This window comes from Cyclopterus lumpus, chromosome 7 (genome assembly GCF_009769545.1).
Source record: "Cyclopterus lumpus isolate fCycLum1 chromosome 7, fCycLum1.pri, whole genome shotgun sequence".
In the NCBI taxonomy this organism is placed as follows: domain Eukaryota; kingdom Metazoa; phylum Chordata; class Actinopteri; order Perciformes; family Cyclopteridae; genus Cyclopterus; species Cyclopterus lumpus.
Genome location: NC_046972.1, coordinates 103,968 through 126,806, shown reverse-complemented (window position 1 = coordinate 126,806; position 22,839 = coordinate 103,968). Strand labels below are relative to the sequence as shown.

General features: G+C 42.7%; 2 protein-coding genes across 4 annotated transcripts; one reads left to right on the top strand and one right to left on the bottom strand.

The window, feature by feature from the left end:
- The first annotated feature begins 363 nt into the window (after nt 1–363).
- LOC117734079 (60S ribosomal protein L22) lies at nt 364–8,700 on the top strand. Of its 2 annotated transcripts, none has more exons than XM_034538150.1 (4): nt 364–412; nt 986–1,096; nt 1,383–1,507; nt 8,500–8,700. In XM_034538150.1, the coding sequence occupies exons 1-4, from the start codon at nt 401–403 to the stop codon at nt 8,642–8,644; spliced, it is 393 nt and encodes a 130-aa protein (XP_034394041.1). In that variant the 5' UTR covers nt 364–400; the 3' UTR covers nt 8,645–8,700. The 2 variants fall into 2 exon arrangements, with proteins under 2 accessions (XP_034394041.1, XP_034394042.1); XM_034538151.1 differs by having other exon boundaries at nt 365–412; nt 989–1,096.
- Nucleotides 8,701–9,470: 770 nt separating this feature from the next.
- Nucleotides 9,471–20,725, bottom strand: rcc2 (regulator of chromosome condensation 2). Of its 2 annotated transcripts, none has more exons than XM_034536751.1 (13): nt 20,626–20,725; nt 19,225–19,439; nt 18,615–18,708; nt 16,211–16,354; nt 15,936–16,067; nt 15,615–15,703; nt 12,356–12,470; nt 11,962–12,128; nt 11,692–11,872; nt 11,436–11,541; nt 11,183–11,255; nt 10,971–11,048; nt 9,471–10,478 (listed from the first exon to the last, which is right to left on the bottom strand). In XM_034536751.1, the coding sequence occupies exons 2-13, from the start codon at nt 19,423–19,425 to the stop codon at nt 10,374–10,376; spliced, it is 1,485 nt and encodes a 494-aa protein (XP_034392642.1). In that variant the 5' UTR covers nt 19,426–19,439; nt 20,626–20,725; the 3' UTR covers nt 9,471–10,373. The 2 variants fall into 2 exon arrangements, with proteins under 2 accessions (XP_034392642.1, XP_034392641.1); XM_034536750.1 differs by lacking the exon at nt 20,626–20,725 and adding an exon at nt 20,498–20,609.
- Nucleotides 20,726–22,839: the final 2,114 nt, after the last annotated feature.

Sequence of the window (22,839 nt, the reverse complement as noted above, 5' to 3'; positions counted from 1 at the left end):
TAATTTTTTGCCTTTTTCAAAAGTAATATTTTGATTTATATCGAATCAAAATGCTAGGTTTCAACCAAATCAAAAATATATTTAGAGTGTTTTAATAACTTTTGTGTAAAGTAAAATCTTTGCTTTCATGTAATAGAAATATATTAGGGTTTTCCAAATAAAGTATAGTAGTTTAACGAGGATACCTGTAAACATGTGTGTAAGCACAGTAGATACATTGCAGCTCTATACATGTATACTTAATAGCAGGGACCATAAAAATAAAAAAAGGTAAAAGTGTAAACAAAAATGCAGTTGTTAATCTATCCCAGATGCATGGATTCCATCCATAGTTTGGCGTTTGATTATTCCATGTTACGCATGCGCACAGCCGTCCTTCCTTTCTGCTAGCTTCTCCGCCATGGCGCCGATTGTAAGTAAAGTCGCGTGCTAACAAATCCACTAGAATGATAGATTCCGTTGTTAAAACCAGAGAAAACCAGTGGCGTCAGAACACAGTTTGGGAGGAGCATATGGTCCAAATGGAGGGTTCGGGTTCAGGTTTGATTGTTTTTACGGGCTCTGTTTAGTCTGCGGCCTGCAGCGTTAGCCGCAGTGTGGGTCGGTACGGGACCGCTAGCTTGATGGCTGCATGACAGGCATTTAGTCCAACACGCTGCACACTGCTCTGGCTGATATTTGACGTCATTGAGATGATGCTACGGTTAGCTGGACTGCTTTCCGTTGCCTTGTGACGTTAGCTCCGGTACGTTTACGTTAGGTGGGACTCGTGAGGAACCCTTGAACATGCATTTAAGTTAGATTATCATGACATCAACGCACACCAGAGCTCCCCTTAACGAAGACATTGGTTTATTATTATGGACATTCTTCATTAAGATTGTTGACTTCCTGTAACGTCACAGTGGTCAGAGACTGGTTCTGTTGTTTGAAGGCGCCATGTTGTTTTAGTGACCACTGTCTAGTAAATGTGTTGTTTCGTTAGCAGAAGAAGCAGAACACCAGCAAAGGTGGCAAGAAGAAGAAGCAGGTCCTGAAGTTCACACTGGACTGCACCCATCCTGTTGAAGATGGCATCATGGACGCTGCCAACTTCGTAAGTCCACCAATGAGCAGCTGGTTTGGTCTGTTTACTGGATGGAGAGACAATCATTATTGCTGATTTCCACACAGAAATGAATAATACTGCAATCTACAATCCATCCTATTTTGACTCAACCATTTCTTGCATGAAGTGGTTATCACAGTAAATATGTATTATTTGCCACCAATAGCAGATATTGAACCTGAGTATTGTGATTTTAGAATAGAGTATAAATGGCTGTTAGTGTGTGTGTGTGTGTGTGTGTGTGTGTGTAATTCCATAAACATGTCGTTTCCAGGAGCAGTTTCTTCAGGAGCGCATCAAGGTGAACGGGAAAGCTGGCAACTTGGGTAACGGTGTGGTCTCCATCGAGAGGAGCAAGAGCAAGATCACAGTCTCCTCTGAGGTGCCCTTCTCCAAAAGGTCAGTCACCTGCTTATGTTGTTTACCTCTTTAAACTGAACACAGCTTTCCTCGTCTGTGGCATTCAGCCTTTAGAGTATCTAGAAGTACTTTATTAATCCCTCATTAGCATTCTTATACTCTATTATTTATTACTTACATGTGATCTGTGGAGAGATGGGTCTGCTGTAAAGTAAATGTGTGTATACTTGTGCTTGGAACTAACATTTATTAATTTAATTAATGTATTACCTTTTGTAAAAGCATTATTTCAATTCAATTCAGTTTATTTTGTATAGCCCAATATCACAAATTACAAATTAGCATCAGAGGGCTTTACAATCTGTACACATACGACATCCCTGACCTTTGACCTCACATCGGATCATGTGTACAGAATGAACAGCATTACAGAGTTACATAAACACATTACATGAATATGACAATGTATGAATGGACCTCCACAATCCATAAAACAGAAGCAGGTAGAGAGGAGGGGGGGCGGGGCGCATCAGCAGGGCCAACGTGGGAGGCCGGCTCACCAGCATCAGACACCTCCAGGTCCAATGGACCCTATGAGACGTGAAGTCACAACGACTCCGGGGAGGAAGCAGAGTTAATAAGGTGCAATGGAGAGATGTAAATTCATCCATAAGGAGAGAGAGAAGAGGAGATAGGTGCTCAGTGTATCCTTAAACATCCCCCAGCAGCCTATAAGCCTATAGCAGCATATCAAGGGGCTGGACCAGGGCAAACCTGATTCAGCCCTAACTATAAGCACTATTAAAGAGGAAAGTCTTAAGTCTATTCTTAAATGAGGTGACTGTGTCTGCCTCCAGGACTGAAAGTGGAAGCTGGTTCCATAAAAGAGGAGCTTGATAACTGAAGGCTCTGGCTCCCATCCTACTTTTTAGGACTCTAGGAACCACAAGTAGCCCCATATTTAGTGAGTGCAGCTCTCTAGTGGGGCAATATGGTACTACAAGCTCCTTAAGATATGATGGTGCATCACCAATCAAGGCTTTGTAGGCAGGGAGAATAATTTTAAATGTGATTCTTGATTTTACAGGGAGCCAGTGCAGATCAGCTAATACAGGAGTCATGTGATCTCTTTTCTTAGTTTTTGTGAGTACACGAGCTGCAGCATTCTGGATCAACTGGAGGGATTTAAGAGACTTATTAGAGCAGCCTGATAATAAGGAGTTGCAGTAATCTAGTCTGGAAGTAACAAACGCGTGAACCAGCTTTTCTGCATCTTTTTGGGACAAGATGTGCCTGATTTTTGAAATGTTACGTAGATGAAAAAATTCAGTCCTTGAGATTTGCTTAACGTGGGAGTTAAAGGACAAGTCTCGGTCAAAGATAACTAGAGATTCTTTACAGTGGTGTTGGATGCCAGGGCAATGTCATCTACAGAAACCACATCACCAGATAATTGATCTCTGAGGTGTTCAGGGCCAGTAAAATAACTTCAGTTTTGTCTGAGTTTAACATCAGGAAGTTGTAGGTCATCCATGTTTTTATGTCTAATTTATTTATTTTTTATTATAAAAAAACAGGTTGAACATTCTGTAATCTATTTGATTTGGAAGCAAAATATTTACTCAAATGCGCTTACAAGTAACACAAATTCAGAGATGCACGACTAAGCTGTGTCTCAGTGGTGGGCAGGGTCGTCCTTCAATCAGAGGATCGGCGGTTCGATCCCCGGCTCCGCTAGCCCATGTCGATGTGTCCTTGGACAAGACTCCAAAATGTCGCTGTGCCTACGGTGTGTGTGAATGTTAGTTACTGCTGATGTGCAGGTCGAACCTTAGCTCCTCCCATCAGTGTATGAACGAGTGAATGATGTCATACAGTGTTAAAGCTCTTTGGGTGGTTTGAAGACTAAAAACGCGCTGTACTCCAGGTCCATTTAAGAACCGCGACCACTTGGAGCCTCCGTCCAGGTCGTGATGATGTCCTTTTCTGGCGCCGGCTTCACTATGTAGACCATAAACTAGGCTTCAGGGGTTCTGGGCCTTTCCATAAGGCTGCATTTACACTAAATATTGTTGCTGCAATATAGCTCAGAGGTGTGTGTCACTTAATACTCTATTAACACCACGCATCTGCACAACTATTGACGTCTTGGTAGGGCTGCTCGATTATGGCCAAAATCATAATCACGATTATTTTGATCAATATTGATATCACGATTATTCATTGATTTTAGGAACAACATCTTTTTATGCGCTTTAACATTTTAAATGAACAAGAACACTGCTTCCACTTCCATTGTTGTGTTACATTCTGGCTAATAAACAAATGTACACGTCTTTGCATCAAAATATTAATAAAATGTTTACAATTAAAAAATTAATTCCAGTGTTCAAGAGAAACCATAATCATATTGTGGGTTATTTTATAATGACATCACAATCAGAATTTCAAAGCATACAGACGCAAATAATTAATAAATAAGACGAACACATTCCACCGGTAGAAATCGATCCTGCGCATATAAGCAGGACACAGAAGACAGTATAAATACCACACGCTGTGTATGAATACCACACGCTGTGTATGAATACCACACACTGTGTATAAATACCACACGCTGTGTATGAATACCACACGCTGTGTATGAATACCACACACTGTGTATAAATACCACACGCTGTGTATAAATACCACACGCTGTGTATGAATACCACACGCTGTGTATAAATACCACACGCTGTGTATAAATACCACACTGTGTATAAATACCACACGCTGTGTATGAATACCACACGCTGTGTATGAATACCACACACTGTGTATAAATACCACACGCTGTGTATAAATACCACACGCTGTGTATGAATACCACACGCTGTGTATGAATACCACACTGTGTATAAATACCACACGCTGTGTATGAATACCACACGCTGTGTATGAATACCACACACTGTGTATAAATACCACACGCTGTGTATAAATACCACACGCTGTGTATGAATACCACACACTGTGTATAAATACCACACGCTGTGTATAAATACCACACGCTGTGTATGAATACCACACGCTGTGTATAAATACCACACACTGTGTATAAATACCACACGCTGTGTATGAATACCACACGCTGTGTATAAATACCACACTGTGTATAAATACCACACGCTGTGTATGAATACCACACGCTGTGTATAAATACCACACGCTGTGTATAAATACCACACGCTGTGTATAAATACCACACGCTGTGTATGAATACCACACGCTGTGTATGAATACCACAAGCTGTGTATGAATAGCACACACTGTATAAATACCACACGCTGTGTATAAATACCACACGCTGTGTATGAATACCACACTGTGTATAAATACCACACACTGTGTATAAATACCACACGCTGTGTATAAATACCACACACTGTGTATAAATACCACACGCTGTGTATGAATAGCACACAATGTATAAATACCACACGCTGTGTATAAATACCACACTGTGTATAAATACCACACACTGTGTATAAATACCACACGCTGTGTATAAATACCACACACTGTGTATAAATACCACACGCTGTGTATGAATAGCACACAATGTATAAATACCACACGCTGTGTATAAATACCACACTGTGTATAAATACCACACGCTGTGTATGAATAGCACACACTGTATAAATACCACACTGTGTATAAATACCACACGCTGTGTATAAATACCACACGCTGTGTATAAATACCACACGCTGTGTATAAATACCACACGCTGTGTATAAATACCACACGCTGTGTATAAATACCACACACTGTGTATAAATACCACACGCTGTGTATAAATACCACACGCTGTGTATAAATACCACACGCTGTGTATAAATACCACACGCTGTGTATAAATACCACACGCTGTGTATAAATACCACACACTGTGTATAAATACCACACGCTGTGTATGAATAGCACACAATGTATAAATACCACACGCTGTGTATAAATACCACACGCTGTGTATGAATAGCACACGCTGTGTATAAATACCACACACTGTGTATAAATACCACACGCTGTGTATAAATACCACACGCTGTGTATAAATACCACACACTGTGTATGAATACCACACGCTGTATAAATACCACACGCTGTGTATAAATACCACACGCTGTGTATAAATACCACACGCTGTGTATAAATACCACACACTGTATAAATACCACACGCTGTGTATAAATACCACAAGCTGTGTATGAATAGCACACACTGTGTATGAATACCACACGCTGTGTATAAATACCACACGCTGTGTATAAATACCACACACTGTATAAATACCACACGCTGTGTATAAATACCACACGCTGTGTATGAATAGCACACGCTGTGTATAAATACCACACACTGTGTATAAATACCACACGCTGTGTATGAATACCACACGCTGTGTATAAATACCACACGCTGTGTATAAATACCACACGCTGTGTATGAATACCACACGCTGTGTATAAATACCACACGCAGTGTATAAATACCACACGCTGTGTATGAATACCACACGCTGTGTATAAATACCACACGCTGTGTATAAATACCACACGCTGTGTATGAATACCACACGCTGTGTATGAATACCACACGCTGTGTATGAATACCACACGCTGTGTATAAATACCACACGCTGTGTATAAATACCACAAGCTGTGTATGAATAGCACACACTGTATAAATACCACACGCTGTGTATAAATACCACACGCTGTGTATAAATACCACACTGTGTATAAATACCACACACTGTGTATAAATACCACACGCTGTGTATAAATACCACACACTGTGTATAAATACCACACGCTGTGTATGAATAGCACACAATGTATAAATACCACACGCTGTGTATAAATACCACACGCTGTGTATAAATACCACACGCTGTGTATGAATAGCACACACTGTATAAATACCACACTGTGTATAAATACCACACGCTGTGTATAAATACCACACGCTGTGTATAAATACCACACGCTGTGTATAAATACCACACGCTGTGTATAAATACCACACGCTGTGTATAAATACCACACGCTGTGTATAAATACCACACACTGTGTATAAATACCACACGCTGTGTATAAATACCACACGCTGTGTATAAATACCACACGCTGTGTATAAATACCACACGCTGTGTATAAATACCACACGCTGTGTATAAATACCACACACTGTGTATAAATACCACACGCTGTGTATGAATAGCACACAATGTATAAATACCACACGCTGTGTATAAATACCACACGCTGTGTATGAATAGCACACGCTGTGTATAAATACCACACACTGTGTATAAATACCACACGCTGTGTATGAATACCACACGCTGTGTATAAATACCACACGCTGTGTATAAATACCACACGCTGTGTATGAATACCACACGCTGTGTATAAATACCACACGCAGTGTATAAATACCACACGCTGTGTATGAATACCACACGCTGTGTATAAATACCACACGCTGTGTATAAATACCACACGCTGTGTATGAATACCACACGCTGTGTATAAATACCACACGCTGTGTATAAATACCACACACGGGTTTAAGCTCTAGGAGGAGTTTGCAGTTTTGCGACGTCCAAAAAAGTGAAAAAAACGCGAAAAAAGGCTAAAAATGGCGATATTGAGAAATTCACTGCAGCGCCCCCTAATGTTCAAATATTACGAAAACATCAGGGTAGGTTAAGGGATACAATGTGAACATATGCTAGTAATTTGGTGAGGATGGACAAAGTTATTTGGAAGTTATGGGTCTTTAAATATTAGGCCACGCCCCCTAGATGTTAATTGGCCTATATCTTCTGAACGCAAGGTCATATCAACAATCTTTTCATAACCTCAGATGACATTGGACCTATAATGAAGTTCTGAACTTTTCGTGAAAATCGGACCAAGGGTTTAGGAGAAAATGGAGAAAACGTGTTTTTAAAAAAATTCAAAATGGCGGAAAATCTAATTAGGTGCATTTTATGGACCCCCTGAACATATTTGTAGAGCAGGTCCAAGTGAACATGTGTAAAAAATTTCAAGTCAATCGGCCATTGCTGGAAAAAAGTATTAGCTTTTCCAACACAAAGGGGCGCCACCGAGCTAATTTTTTCGTGTTTTTTCCGAAACCCCAATCAGATAAGTATTTTCACCGATCCTGATATGTGTAGGAATTTTGAAGTCTGCAACTTTAGGCCTAGACCCTCTTTTCCCCTTGCAATGTGCCAGCATAAGAATAATAATAATAAACATAGCGAAAACAATAGGTCCTCGACCGACTACGTCGGGTCTCGGGCCCTAATAACAGGTGTGAAGTATCCAGCAGTGAGGTTTCAGAGAACTGGAGGTACCACAGTTCAGCATGTCGCAGAACTACGGTGGCCTTTAGGTGTCAGTGTTTGCGTAGTCTTTTCTGGGCTACTGTAGAAACATGGTGATGCAACATGGTGGTTTCTGAATGACTGGCTCCCTGTGGAGATAAAGATTTTAACAATGACTTCTTAATTGGATTGTGGCTGAAAAATCTATCTGAATTGTATAAATATGCTAATCTGTCTGATAATTCATTAGTAACGTCCCAACTGCAGTGTATATGGTTTTTCAAATACCATATACACTGCAGGTGGGATATATACAGACCATATATCTACAAAGAGAGTGAACTACTCCACATAGTTGGTGAGTTATGATTAGTGAGCGGCTGCTAGTTTCCCACACTATTCTTTTGAAATAAGTCAATTTATTAACTCCAGCTGAGGGCATGAAACCATTGTTTCTCTCTGTAGTACCACTGTCAACTAGATATGTTCAGCTTGTACAAAGTTTTCAGGCAAAACCTATGATGGACATTTTATTAACTAAATTATTATTTGACAGATGGATCAATGAGAATGGAGTAAATCACCAAGAACCAAAGATTGTGGAGCTTCAGTACTCGTGCCTTATACTTGTTGATCCGTTTCACAGGTACCTGAAGTATCTGACCAAGAAGTACCTGAAGAAGAACAATCTGCGCGACTGGCTGCGTGTTGTGGCCAACACCAAGGAGAGCTACGAGCTCCGCTATTTCCAGATCAACCAGGATGAAGAGGAGGAGGAAGATGAAGATTAAATCAACAAGTCATCAGCTTTTGTACATTTAAATAAATGTTGTTTTACAGTACAGAAGGGGTGGTGTCCCGGGGTTTTCTTTTCTGACAAGGTGTGCCGGGACAGACGGCGCTTCAGGATTCATCACAAACCAACAAAGTTTGGGTTCTCATAAGAACCCAAACTTCACACTTAAGATTTCATTGTAAACATGTTTAAGATGGCTGTAAAGAAAAGCCTACAGACGATAAAAAACAGGACGAGTAGATACTGTCTCACTCGACAACTGTTGAAGTCCAGGATGAGAAATGTGAAGACGTCTGAATAACAGCATTCAGGGGTGAAAGTGTAACAGGCTTTCACTCACATGTTGATACTGGAGCCGGGTCCTGCTCCTCAAGTGGACCACCAGTGGACCACCAGAGTACCAGGCAGTTCAAGAGGTAAAGCACAGAACAGTAAATGATGGTCATGTGAGATGTGGTCTTTGAGGTCGGTCTCATGTTGCACAATTCTTCCTCAATCGAAGCAGATGAATGAACTGGGCTACGGATGATGTCACAGCAACAGGACCGACTGCTCCATGAGTCTAGTTTGGAGGTAAAGAATAAAGCGCTGAGCTCCTTGAATGGTAGCTCCTCCCATCAAGTAGTGTTAATGGGAAACTGGTGAGCAGGGTCATCCTTCAGAGGATTGGTGGTTTGAGCCCCGGCTCCACTAGTCCATGTCGATGTGTCCTTGAGCAAGACACTTAACCTCAAAATGTCTCCCGTAGTTCTACGGTACAGATCCATTTTATTTGCAGCTTGAGAAGTCTAAGGTGGAGAAGTAAGCGAGGACAACCAAAATAAATTCACATGAATCTTTATTTGACCATTTCAATGAAAAAAAAAAAAAAAGTAACCCAGAGAAGTTTCACCATAAAAAATAAAGCAGTACAGGTAGGAGTAAAAACCTCTGCTGTTTTTAAAACAAGAACATGCCTTGATATTTCGAGTGCATTTATCGGTTCTAAAAGGTTCTGAGTTGCTTGTGAAACCGCTTTGAGCGTTGGAATAGTTATTAGCAGACACTGGTCTTGGAAGGACTGAGGTCTGCACTTGATGCAGACACTGAAGAAGATAAAAGGAATGTAACCGTCGAGTGCACCAACTCAGTATCACGTTCAAATCCTGATTGTACTCGTGGCCTGCTCAGACAGGGGTCAGCTGACCCACAAACACTTCCATATCCTGAACATACACGTAGAAAAAGGCACAGATATGGAGCATTGGTCTTTGAAAACCCCTCAGTAGGAAAAGACCGAGGGTCCTGTCATAGCACCCGTAAATGTGACAAACGTTATTTTATATACTGCAACAAAGAAAAACAACAAGACATGAATGTTTGGCTGCATTATAAAATGGAACGGGGGTTTTGGGAAGCACGCCTCTACTAGGTGTGAAGTGCTTGGAGCAAACTGTTGCAGGTTCACTCGAGGTGGGAAGTGGAGATATCTTGACCGTTCATTGGGAGAGCTGGACCATCCAGAGAAGCCGTCTCCGGTCCCATTTTCTCTGATTACAACTGTCCAAATTTTTAGAGCCTGTTTGCTGGTTGTTGGTTGTTGAGATCTGTGGAAATCCTTGGGACTGGTGAGCCCCCTGAACTCAACCATCCTACTCTGACACCAACAGGCCAGGTGTTCCTGATGAGCATCGCTGGTCTCCGCTCCGGTGAAAAGGGTCGAGGTGTTGCTGTCGGAGGCCCGATCAGATTGTTCGGGGGTTGTACTCGGGCAGCTTTTTCAGTCTCTCTTGTTCCTGCTCAGTCTCCTGTCTGGCAATCACCAGAGAGTGACAGTAGCCCATCTCCACCTGCAAAGACACCACGTGTCACTCACTCTTTCCCCACTGACATCTCAAGCAAGAGCAGAGCAGACCGAACAGAGAAGGACACAGACAGCCTTTAAACTAATGTCCCAAGTGTTGTAGTCGGTGTGTTTACATGCACTTTAGTCACATTCATCGTCAACGTTTAAGAAACCAACTCGCCAGTAAGAAGGGAATCATGTGACCGAGACACTTGTGTGTAACCGGTTGAGATGAGCACCATCATCACTTTAAATTTGACCAAATATTTGGTGACTAGTGACAGTCATCACCTGGACTGCTAATTAAGATGACACCTGCTACCCAACAGCATGTTAGCGTTGTCATTGGCAACATGTTTGCGTGCTGCAACAGAGCTTGAAGCACCGCTGTGGCTCAGTATGAACAGAGGCTGTAAACTGTGTGGAGAGAACATGGCATATTCAGTGTTCCTCTATTAGACGCTGATCAGAACTTTTTATTGATATGTCCATTTACCTGCTCAACATAGACGCCATCCAAGGTCTTCACCTCCTGGGCAGTGGTGGAGGATTTGGGTTTGTTGTCTCCATATCCCTGAAGGACGAAAGACAAAAGACACTTAGCTCCTGACTCCATCACCACAGCCAGTGTCTGTAAACTGTTCCATCATGTTCTAACAACAGTGCATCATGTAGTGACCCCACCACAGCTGAGGCCTCAGGTCTTACCAGCTCTCCAAATGTGGGCGAGGGGCCCCAGCTGATCGTACTCTCATCTGCAGCAACAATGATGCTGCTCTTCCTGTTAAATACAAACACTCAGTCAAACTACTGCATGTCAATGTTGAGCCAAGGAATATCACAGTGTCCAATCTGGGGGCTTCAGAGACACTCGGGATGAAATATGGCTTCAGGGCAAAACCATCAAATGTCCTCCACACACGAACACTCAGAGAGGACCAACGGGTCGGGCGGCACTCACCCACATGACAGACTGCGGACCTTCCATCCACACAGGTCCTGCACAGCTTTGGGGTACATGGTTGACTCTCTGGAAGTGTTTGTCACCCCCCAGAAAAACAGCCCCCCTGCAAATACAACACTGATGAGAGCCCGACAGTACAGCAGCCCACAAACTGGTTACTTAATCACTTCACATTCAGCATCTAGTTACATCTGTTCCTCTTGTAAAAAGTAAACTGTGTAACGTCTATGCGAGTGAGATCTTCTCTTCTTACCCATCTCACTGACAGCAAAGGAACACTGATAGCCAGAACAGATCTGACTGGCGCCGCGTCCAGGAAAGTCAAACAGTTTGACGAGGCGAGGAACCATCTCGTCCTTCTGCTCCGTGTGACCCAGGCGCCCGTAACCACCAAAACCCCAGCTGAACACTCGCTTCTGAGAGTCCAGCACCAGCTGAAAGCCACACACTAGTTTGTAAACTATGGAGAGACCGCTGTATGACACGATGGGTTCAGATGAAAGTAATAAGCGAAGCTTCTCACCGTGTGGTTGGACCCGCAGGCCACATCTCGGACCACCACGTTGGGGACGGGCATGATCTGACCGTCCTTTGACTTCTCAATGAAGATGGCGACACGGCGAGCGATGAGTTCACAATCAAACTCGATGCGCTGGGCACGAGCAATGAACTTGCCATCACTGTTGTGACCTGCAATGGGAGAGATGAGATACAGATGTTTATAAAGACATAATAAACCAGCCAATACAATTTATTAAAAGGTCGACTTCTCCGTGCTCTCTGGTGGACAAACTGACACATGTCTGACATATTCCTACAGCTGACATTAGACCGTGTGGACTTCCAACATCCTCCATCAGCTGGAAGCAGACACCTCCTTCGTCACCAAGTTGCTCAAACACACTAACAAAGCGTACCCAGCTGGCCGTACTCCGGGCAGCCAAAGGAGTACAGGTTTCCTTTGCAGTCCACCACCATGCTGAACTCCGCACCACAAGCCACCTTCACCAGGGGCTGGCCGTTGTAGGAGATCTAGAGGAGCGAGAGAGGAGGAAAACAATAAAAGAGGGACACCAAAAAGCTTCTGAAATGTCATTAAATTACTAGTCTACTTTTGTGTCAACTCAAAATCTATTTCTGCATTTTTCTTTCTCTGTAGCTGACTGCAGGTTCCCAGTCAGCTACAGAGGGGAGCGTTGTGTATAAGACAGGGATGTTAATGGAAACACACCCAACATGCCATCACACATCCAACCCATCACCCAGATGTGTTGATAATGGTTTGAATACAGTTTACTGGATCCTCCTCCCAATGAAGCAATTATTACTACATGTATTTTGGTATTGTTTATGTCATAAACGAGATGCTTTCACATTTTAGAGCTCATGTAATGCTTTTTGTGAAGTGTTGATTGGAATATAGGATGTTCCTTATTAAAATGGAACATCCTACTCGCCCGACTATTTGTGGTTTATCCATGTCATTCACACCTTAGCGGAGGCGTGGCTTATCTCCGTGGCAACAGTTATCATTTCAGCCATCCACCATGGAAGAAATAACCACCATTTATGCTTTATACGTCGGAAGATCAAACACCCTCATGTTTGGGTTCATATCACCCGTAGGTTGAAATATTTAAACTTTTGCGAATGAGGAGAATTTTTCACTTCGCTCTATTCGCGTCTGTGACTTTGCGCTTTTGGAGTGACTGTAGCATAAGGCTGTGACACATGGCTGTGTTGTTGAGAAGCCATTCCAGGGCCCCATTTCTCGTACCTGGCTAACGTGTTTAGCGGGATAATTTCGCGGATGAGATTACACAAATCAGGCCTTCCGGGTCCACGAAGCAAGTTTGTCAAAATCACCATAGCAACACATCCACAAAGTTGAACCTGCTCCAGCGCAGGCTCATTCAGTCTAGCTGGATAATCTGGCCACGCCCCCTGAAGGAAATGGCAGCTCACTTCCTCATTGATGAAGGAGTGATATTAGTTAGATTAACGTTTTATAGGAGAGAGTTCTTATGACGTGAAGACGTCTTCCTGTACCAGCGCTATCGATTCTGCCCACAAGGATTCATTTATTAAAGACCTTCTGGAGCCTACATTGAACACGAAACGCCGCAGCATTGACTGTCTCACAGACTGTTTGCAGAGCCTTGTGGTACATTGTTGTACATTGTTTTACATTGTGGCACATTGTGGTACAGTGTGGCACAGTGTGGCACAGCAGGGGTGGGCAAACTTTTTGGTTCAGGGGCCACATTGACTTTTAAAATTTGACGGACGGGCCGGGCCAGTATCAGATGGATGGAGAACAGGGGCGTTTGTAGGATTCCAAGAAAGGGGGGGCTAAGCCCCGAGGGGAGTGTCACCCTGGTGAATGTGGGCCCCTGATGTCCATTGTTTCTGACAGTTCATATATTGGTTCAATCAAAGTGTGATTTTGCTCTGTAGTTTTGCTTCATTCAGTATATGATAACACAAGAGACAGAATTTCAGGGTCATAGTGATATTTTATGCTAATTTGGACACCATCACTGAGATTAAGATGAACAAGTTCAGTGTCAAATATACCATTCAATGGAAAAAAATATATATTACAGCAAAGAATAGAAAGATGTCGGTAGTTATTTCTTGTATCTCGAATTTGCTTGTTCACACTGGCTCAATGGAGACGGTTTCTAACTTCCCTTTCATTTGCCTCAAGTAAACCTGAATGTAAACAGGTAACACTCGTTAACAACTACAGACAGACACATTCTGTAGCCCCCCTAAAATAGGCCTAACGACGCCCCTGATGGAGTGTTTGTGTGAACCAATATGAATTACTAGTAAAAGCCAATAACTAAAAAGTAAAGAAACCGTTTCAGTGGAATAGTGTTGTTGGTCCGGGGAGGTGCAGTCCCGTGGGTTTGATGTGTTGAGATACATGCATACATACATACATATTATGGTCTGGAATTCCTCAAATACGTTCATGATCATCTCCTGCGCATCAGCGGAGAAAAAAGAAGCTCTTTGAGTTTATTTGCCTTTGTGTTGTTAGAAAATCAAGTTTCTGTGACGCTTCAACCTTTTGAAGTTGATCGGCCGGGCACGATGAACTATCCTGATTACTGAAGTCTGGTTCAACTATCCTGATTACTGAAGTCTGGATCAACTATCCTGAGTACTGAAGTCTGGTTCAACTATCCTGATTACTGATGTCTGGTTCAACTATCCTGATTACTGAAGTCTGGATCAACTATCCTGATTACTGAAGTCTGGATCAACTATCCTGAGTACTGAAGTCTGGTTCAACTATCCTGATTACTGAAGTCTGGTTCAACTATCCTGATTACTGAAGTCTGATTCAACTATCCTGATTACTGAAGTCTGGATCAACTATCCTGATTACTGAAGTCTGATTCAACTATCCTGAGTACTGAAGTCTTGTTCAACTATCCTGATTACTGAAGTCTGGATCAACTATCCTGATTACTGAAGTCTGGCTCAACTATCCTGTGAACTGACGTCTGGTTTGTATTAACGAGATTGTTTGAGGGCGGATCAGCCTTTGAGAAACGGGGATAGCCTGATGTCAATCATCTTGTTAATTTAAGCTGGATAATAGGACATTCGACCGACTTAGTTGAGCCACGTACGAGAAATAGGGCCCTGACCTCCTGAGGTTTAATAACGCATCTGTTGAATCACATTTAAGTTTGAACTTGCAAAGCCGTCTATGCCACTGAGACTTCCTCAGGCACTGTCCAGAGTAGCCGCAGCATTATAGAAACCGGAGCTGTAGCCACAGTTTAAAAGGGTCACTAAAGGAGCTCGCCCCGAAGTTGGTGACAACGTAGGTCGAGGCTCACTTAATTTGGACCGACCTTTAAAAAGGTGGAACTGCGCTATTCTTATTGTAGTGCAAGTCTTTGAGTAAAATGGAGCTCAACTACATCAGCAAAAGGCTTCATGGTGTGTCGTTCTGATAAGTTTATGGTGTGTTTTCACACGTGGGATGACTGCAGGCCTCAGGCTGAAGGTCTGTGTTCATCTGAATATCTTTCATATGATGTGGACAGATTTCATCACACCGACAGAAAAAAGCAGCAGAAGTATGGATCAGATATTTGAGAACATATCTGTATGAGCCCATGTTGTGTACAAAGTGTGACAGTGAGCGCTTACCGGTGCTGGGCTGAGGACAGCATCAGTCTGGTTGCCTTGGCCGAGCTGGCCCAACTTGTTCTCACCAAAAGAGTATGCAGTGCCATCCTCTGAGGAGGAACCATGACGTCAGCAAACACAGCAACTCACATTTACTCCATCTGGTTTGATCCAAAGCTACAAATCATACTAATTATGCATTTAATTACAACACGCCCAGAGTACGCTGGTTTTATTCTAACCAAAAACACAATAGAGGACCACTGAGAGCAGCAACTAAAAGAATAAATGGGATGAAAAAAAGACGCTCTTGAAGGTCACACACATCACGGGTCGGCCTACCTGTGAGTGCCAGGGTGTGATTGCGTCCACAGGCTGCAGCAACAATCACATGCTCTGCGAGGGCTTCGATCATCGTGGGGGCTTCCAGACGCTTGGTGTCGCCGTGACCCAGCTGACCTTTGTCGTTACGACCTGCGGAAGCCAGAAACCCAAGAACTCAGTGATGGAGAACTCCTTCCGCTGTGGACTCAAAACACCGGCACACATCCTCAGTCAGTATCCTCAGCGGTATTCACTCAAACTGTGTTGGTGTGGCTGACAATACTTCTACTTACCCCAGCTCCACAGCTTGCCCTCAGTGGTCATGAGCAGACTGTGTGCAGCACAGGGCCCAGCCACCACACAGCTGACCTTCACATCATTCAGACAGCCGTAGCGATGAGGACCCCACAGATTCTGGCCCAGGTTGCGGAAAGCCGCTGGAAAGACACAGACCAAAACTTTATAATATCCACACACCATTTGTCAACACCTGCCCCCATGTTATTTTATTTCTCCCTCTGTATGAGAAGAGAACACAACATGAACCCTGTATAATATGAAGCTTTTTCATAAATTAAGTCTGGTCTCATAATCACCACCACAGTTCTGACTTATCCCTTAGATTAAGGGTTTATATATTTTTTTTAAAAATCGTATCAACTCAACATCAGGAGAATACGACCTCTTCTCACTCAGAAGGCGGCACAGGTTCTGGTCCAGGCTCTGGTCCAGGCTCTGGTCATCTCACGGCTAGACTACTGTAACTCCTCCTTCAGGTCTACCTGCTAATGCCATTCGACCTCTACAGCTCATCCAGAATGCAGCTGCTCGACTGGTCTTCAACCTCCCGAAATTTACCCACACTCCTCCGCGACCTTCACTGGTTACCGGTGGCCGCCCGCATCCGCTTCAAAACATTGGTACTTGCGTACCGTGCTGCGAACAGATCGGGTCCAGTCTACATCCAGGACATGGTCAAACCGTACACCCCATCTTTTTCGACTATACCTTGAATAGGTAGCACTTAAAATGCCGTAGTAGCACTTAAATGTCCCTTACCAATAGCACTTTGTTGTTTAGCACTTTAGTAGCACTTAAATGGCACTTACGGATAGTACTTGGTAGTTTAACTTTATTGAAGAAATTGTACTTGCTTGATTCTTGTTGTTCTGAGTTTGGACTCATGGTTTAATGTACTTATTGTAAGTTGCTTTGGATAAAAGCGTCAGCTAAATGACATGTAATGTAATGTAATGTAACTCTCTGCACTCTTCCTCTCAACAGTACAATGAGTGCGTCATTGGGAAATATGTGGCATCAGTTAAAAAATAAGATAAAAATCACAAGACAGTCGCCATGTATTTTTGATGGAGGCGGTCCAAGTCGAGACAAACTGCTGCTTCACTTCTACAAGAAGTGATCAAAATACCCAACGACACCTTTTTATATCCAAGTACACTACAAAAGTAGGATTTGCATGGTTTTTGGTGGCATGGTAAGCGCAGCCTCTCGTCCATCTAGAGATGGTCTTTGTCTATGCAGCTGCTCCTGCCGACACCCCCAACCCCCCCCTTCAGTCTCAACAAAGCAGATTTCAGTGTGTCCCAGAGTAGAGAGGCAAGGATGGAACAAGGCAGAGTGCAGCCTGCCTCAGGCATCAGGGGGCGTCTGCAGGGGGGCAGCACAGAACATGCATGCATATGAATAGACATTACTGTCACAATCAATTAATGGCATCTCACTGGCTTTAATCCGTATGTGGCTTGTGAATCACAAACAAAGAAACACACGTACACCGTACATGTGGTCGTCATTTCATTCTCTACTGGGGGAACACGATCAATTGGTTATTGATTCTGTCTGGCTGTACAACCTCCTACACATCAGCTGTACACCACAATGAGGGGGTCACTGAAACCCTCACATCCAATGTGTCTTAATACAGGTATTACCAACATTGGGACCATACAAGGGGTGATAAACATTGTGTCACACCTGTAACAAGTTACATGGTCATTGACTGGTTGTGATTAACAAGATGGTCACTGAGAATCATCCTGTTCCAGGTTTCCTGAAAGCTGAGAGAGAGAGACATTGCCATTGTGTGTTCAGCACGGAACTGAATCAGGACATGGTTAGCTTAGTATAAAGACTGGAAGCAAAAGGGAAACTGCTAACCAGGATTTGTCCAAAGTTAAAAAAATACACAAATCCCTCTAAGGTTCACTAATAAACAAGTCTTGTTTGTTGAATCTAGAAATCAATGGAACGGTAAAGTTTAGGTGCTAGCTGATTGTACTTCTGTGCGGTGTTGGTCCCTGCACAGGGACAATGGTACCAATGGGACAACAACGCTCCAAGACGCTGCACTCAGCCAGCGCTTTGACCATCAAGAAATAGCTCCAGTAAGTAAGTCCCTGTAAACCGTGTGGTGGACTGATCTCCATCAGACGGGACAGCTGCACTCACTTTAGTAAAAGGTCAAAGTTATGAAAATAGGCATTTCTCACAATGAATGGACTAAACATGGCTTTAGCCTTTCTTCTCTTGCATTTAAAAATGACAATATCAAAAAGCACAAAACTTTTATCCGATAGGTATTGATCATTTCTATTGTTTTATGGCATACGTCACAGCCACAGGGATCTGTCCTGATGTAGACCTGATCCAGCTATTTGATCAAAAAGATAGGTCTACCTTGTTTTTTGGGCACCTCCTTTCTTCCAATCAAATCCCAGTTGGTTGCTCCAAAGATGAGCAGTTGACCTTTAACCTTTGAGCACTCAAGTTTCTGTAGAAAGGACACAATAGGGTTCATGACATTTTTAAAAAGTAATGTTGTTGCTTGGACTCAGAAAGCAAATAAGTTCAACAACTACAGCTGGATTTGATTTCGGAGACAGTCTGGAATTTGGGAACAAATCGTTGGATTATCTCGATTACAAAGTTGTTGTTTTTTCCAATAACAGACTGTACAAGTAGTTTTTTTATAAATATAATGCAAGTGACTATTTTTCTGTAATCCATCCTTGTAGACACTTTTTGAAGACACTGCGAGTGCATGAGAACTTTTCCTACAGACGACATTCCCTTTTATCAGAGGGCAGATCAAAAGATGAAGAAACCCAAATTCCATGACTGTCGTAAACAAAAGGGAAAAAACACTACTAAAACAATACACATGCAGATTGTTATGTTTTACCAATTCTTGTGAGAATTGAATGTTTGTTAAAAGAAACGTTTAAACCTACAAATATAGTTCTGGTATAGCTACTTGGTTCCTACAGCGTATCAAACCCAAACCCACTATTTTCTCCTTGACGTCGTCGGCCACACTGACGGGCTGGAGACCGGACTTGGCAGCGGGCTTGCCGGGTTTCTTGTTGTTCTCCTGTTCGTAGTCAAACTCGTCATCGCTGCTGAAGTCCCTCTCTTTCCTCTTGCCACTGGCCCTCTTCTTTTTCATCCCTCCATTCCCTGAGACATCCGTCACCTTCTTGCGTGGCATTTTCAAATCTGAAGCTGTTGGTGGGAACAAGGCAGTGGTTATACAGGCTGTTACAATCATATGTAATTCAGACTGGAACCGTACTTAAACTCAAATCTCCTAAAGAGCTGATGGGCCACGGAGAGGAAAACAGATGTGACAAAAACATAATTAGAGAATTGTCAAAGTCGCACTACATGTCTACAAATGATGAATCACGGAATCAGTCGAGTTAAAGAACGCTGAAGACGATGAAATGTGAAAAAGTCCCGCACGAGGAAATAGCTATAGTTCATTGAGATAAGTAACACGTCAAATGCTACTAACCTAGTGAAGCTCGCGAGGAAGGTGTGAACAGACTGTTATTAAATAATCATGTTTACACTTCTAGTTACCGTTAAATTAACTTTACGAACTTTAAGGGAACAATCCAGACTGTAGCTCTCTCTCTCTCTCTCACACACACACAAACGCACGCACACACACACACAGTCTTTAAATGGACCGACGTGACCGGGGCGCTAAAGTAACGTTACGTTTCCCTCTATTGGAGCAACCATTGACACAGAACATGTGGCCTTTTCTCTCCAGTGACCTCCTTCAACCGCCGGCTGACCGATAACCCGTGGAAACTAGCGCCGGGGAACGACGGCCAGCAGCCCGGTAAGTAACCGGGGTCAGTCCGGTACTCGCGTTAGCGGCTAGCTTCACTCGGCTAGCCGCTCTTTGTTCACATGACGGTAACAAGCTAGTCGACGTGTAACGGACAGCACGCAGAGCTGGTGAGCCGCCACACTTACGAGCAGACATATTTAGTACGTTACTGGACCCGCGACTAGTCCGGAACCCGGACTCTAGTTGACTTGTTTAAGATTAGCGGAGTAGCTGTTCGTTAAGCTAACGTTACCTCGTTTCTTAAGCTAACACTCTGAATAAAGACATGGAAACTAACGCGACATGAAAGGATGCTACCAACTAAACTTTCCCCGTATTTTCTTCACTGGACACCTTCTAAGTATAGCGCGCGTGCAGTCTCCGTGATTTAAAAAACATGTTCTGTGTAATTTCACTAAGCGACGAAACAAAACTGTACCGGTGATTTCCTGATTCAGCAGCTCTCTGCCCGTCTCCGGTTTGATTGATTTGAACAAAAGAAGCTGCAGTCTGCTTTCACACCACGTGGTCTGCATTAAGTATTCATACAGGAAACCGAGCACTCACCAGATCCATCCAGCTGGACGGGGGCCGTGCAGGGCCGCGACGCACTGCTTCAACCGTGTATTGGCACCGAATATAAGCTCTATTGAGAAATAAAGAAGGACCACAACTTGGAACAAGGAAGGAGTAACAGAAAAACGTGTTCCGTTTTTGACCATGCACTTCGTCATCTAACCCTTAACCCCTAACCCTAACCCTTGGAGTAAAGAATACATGTATGCCTAATAATAAACACTTTGCATAATGTTTTTTGGGGTTTCTGTTAGGGGTTTTGCATTTTAATGGCATTACTTATGACAGCGTTTTTAGATTAAAGATGTCTTAGATCATACTCTAATCATAATTATTCTCCTCTGCCGAAAGAGGACAAACAACAAAACAAGACCTGGTAAAGAACTGAGTTAAATGTATTTTATATTCCATGTTTTCATTATAGGCAGATCTTCAATATAAATACATTTTCTGAAATGTATTGTAAATAGTGTGGCCTAATTTTTATGCAATTGTCTACATTTATCTGACGGCATGTGATATGAATACTTTGAAGGAATTTAATAAAAGGTATTGAGTATACTTTTTGGCCAAATAAGTCATCACTATATTAAGATATAATCCAGTGGATCATTTCCAGTGATGTCTTTTTCACATGGTGCAAGGAAACAAAGGTTTAGCAAAACCAATGAGCTTGTGGTGGACTACCAGGGGACCGGCAACCCCAGTTCTGGTAATCAGCTCGGGTGAAGAAGTGAAGAGGGTCAAATAGGGATTGGACAATGCTGAAGACCTGGAACGGGGCCATAATTAATGTTATTAACCACACCTGTGTTTACGCTGCAATTACATTTCAAAATGGCTGCTGTGAAAAGCACCTTTAAGCTGTGTTGTTGTTGTTCTGCTGTATGTTAGTGTGTAACTTCATTGATAGAAACAAACAAACAGTATCAAGTTCATTGTAGGACATGCACGGCCTATAAAGCTCACAGCAGACAATACCTCATATGTGTTTTGCTGCAAAACAGTTCTAAAACTGTGCACTTCACAAACATCTGTAACCCAGCAGCACAGAAGATATATACCATCATCAGTTTCCCCAACCAAATGTGAAATATGGTCACAATATTAGGGTTTGAGTTCCTGAGTTATAATATCTCAAAGAGGTGAAATAATTCAAAATGTCACATTTGTAATCTTCTTCATACCTGCTAGCTAGATGTTGTCCCACCATCTTTGCATTTTCTTAAATATGACCTGTTTCTCCAAAAAGTAAATAGCCATTAGTGGCGTTACAAACTAATATATTAACCAATGATTTTTCTAATTTCTTTCTCTCACAAATGCTTTCTCAGACATTACTGACCACATTACTATAGCCAAAAGTAAAGGTAACTAAAAGGCACTCTGGAGAATCAGTACAGATGTGAGGGTGATGATGTCAGACACAAATGAAGAAATGGCATCTTCCAGTTGTAAATACCCAAAATAAAGCTTCATTGGCTAATGTGTATCCACGGTTTGGCAGTATAGAGTATGTATTGTAAGTATGGATTTGGCTCCATACACTTTGGGTGTCTTCAAACTGCCTGACAGAAATATGGTTGTTTCATTTCCTTCTTTTATTTAAATATATTTCAAAAGAACACTAAAGAATCCTGCACACTGTCCATCCACTGAGGTCACTTTATTAACGTGAAGATTCATACAGACAAGACATACAACGCCATACAAACATCACTATTCATATAAACGCTGGCTTCCACCCGGGAAATGCTTTGCATGGAAATTAAAGTCAATGAATGAATGAACTCCAATTAGTCCCTCTTTCATGCATGGAATGCAGCATGTGCTTTTTAATTCAGCAACAAACACCCTAAAACCACAGTTACAAAAGGAGGAAGGGAGAAAATGAGTACTTCTATTATCTGAAAATAACTAAATATATTCAGATTATTTTGTTAAACAGACAGCAACTAGTCATAGACAATAATACACGACAGTGGCCCAGAGGGTCGGTCTCGGGCTGACGTACTAAACCCAGAGAGGACTTCAGGCTGCTCCACTACCCAGCATGCAGCTGGCTGTCCGACGTTCAGCAGAAAACAAGATGGATGACACATGATGACACTTCAGGTTAACTCAGCAGCGGGAGGTCGCTGACTGTTGAGCCCACATCTTAATAGACCGGATCCATCGCGGTCCAGGATCAAGCTGCACATGACG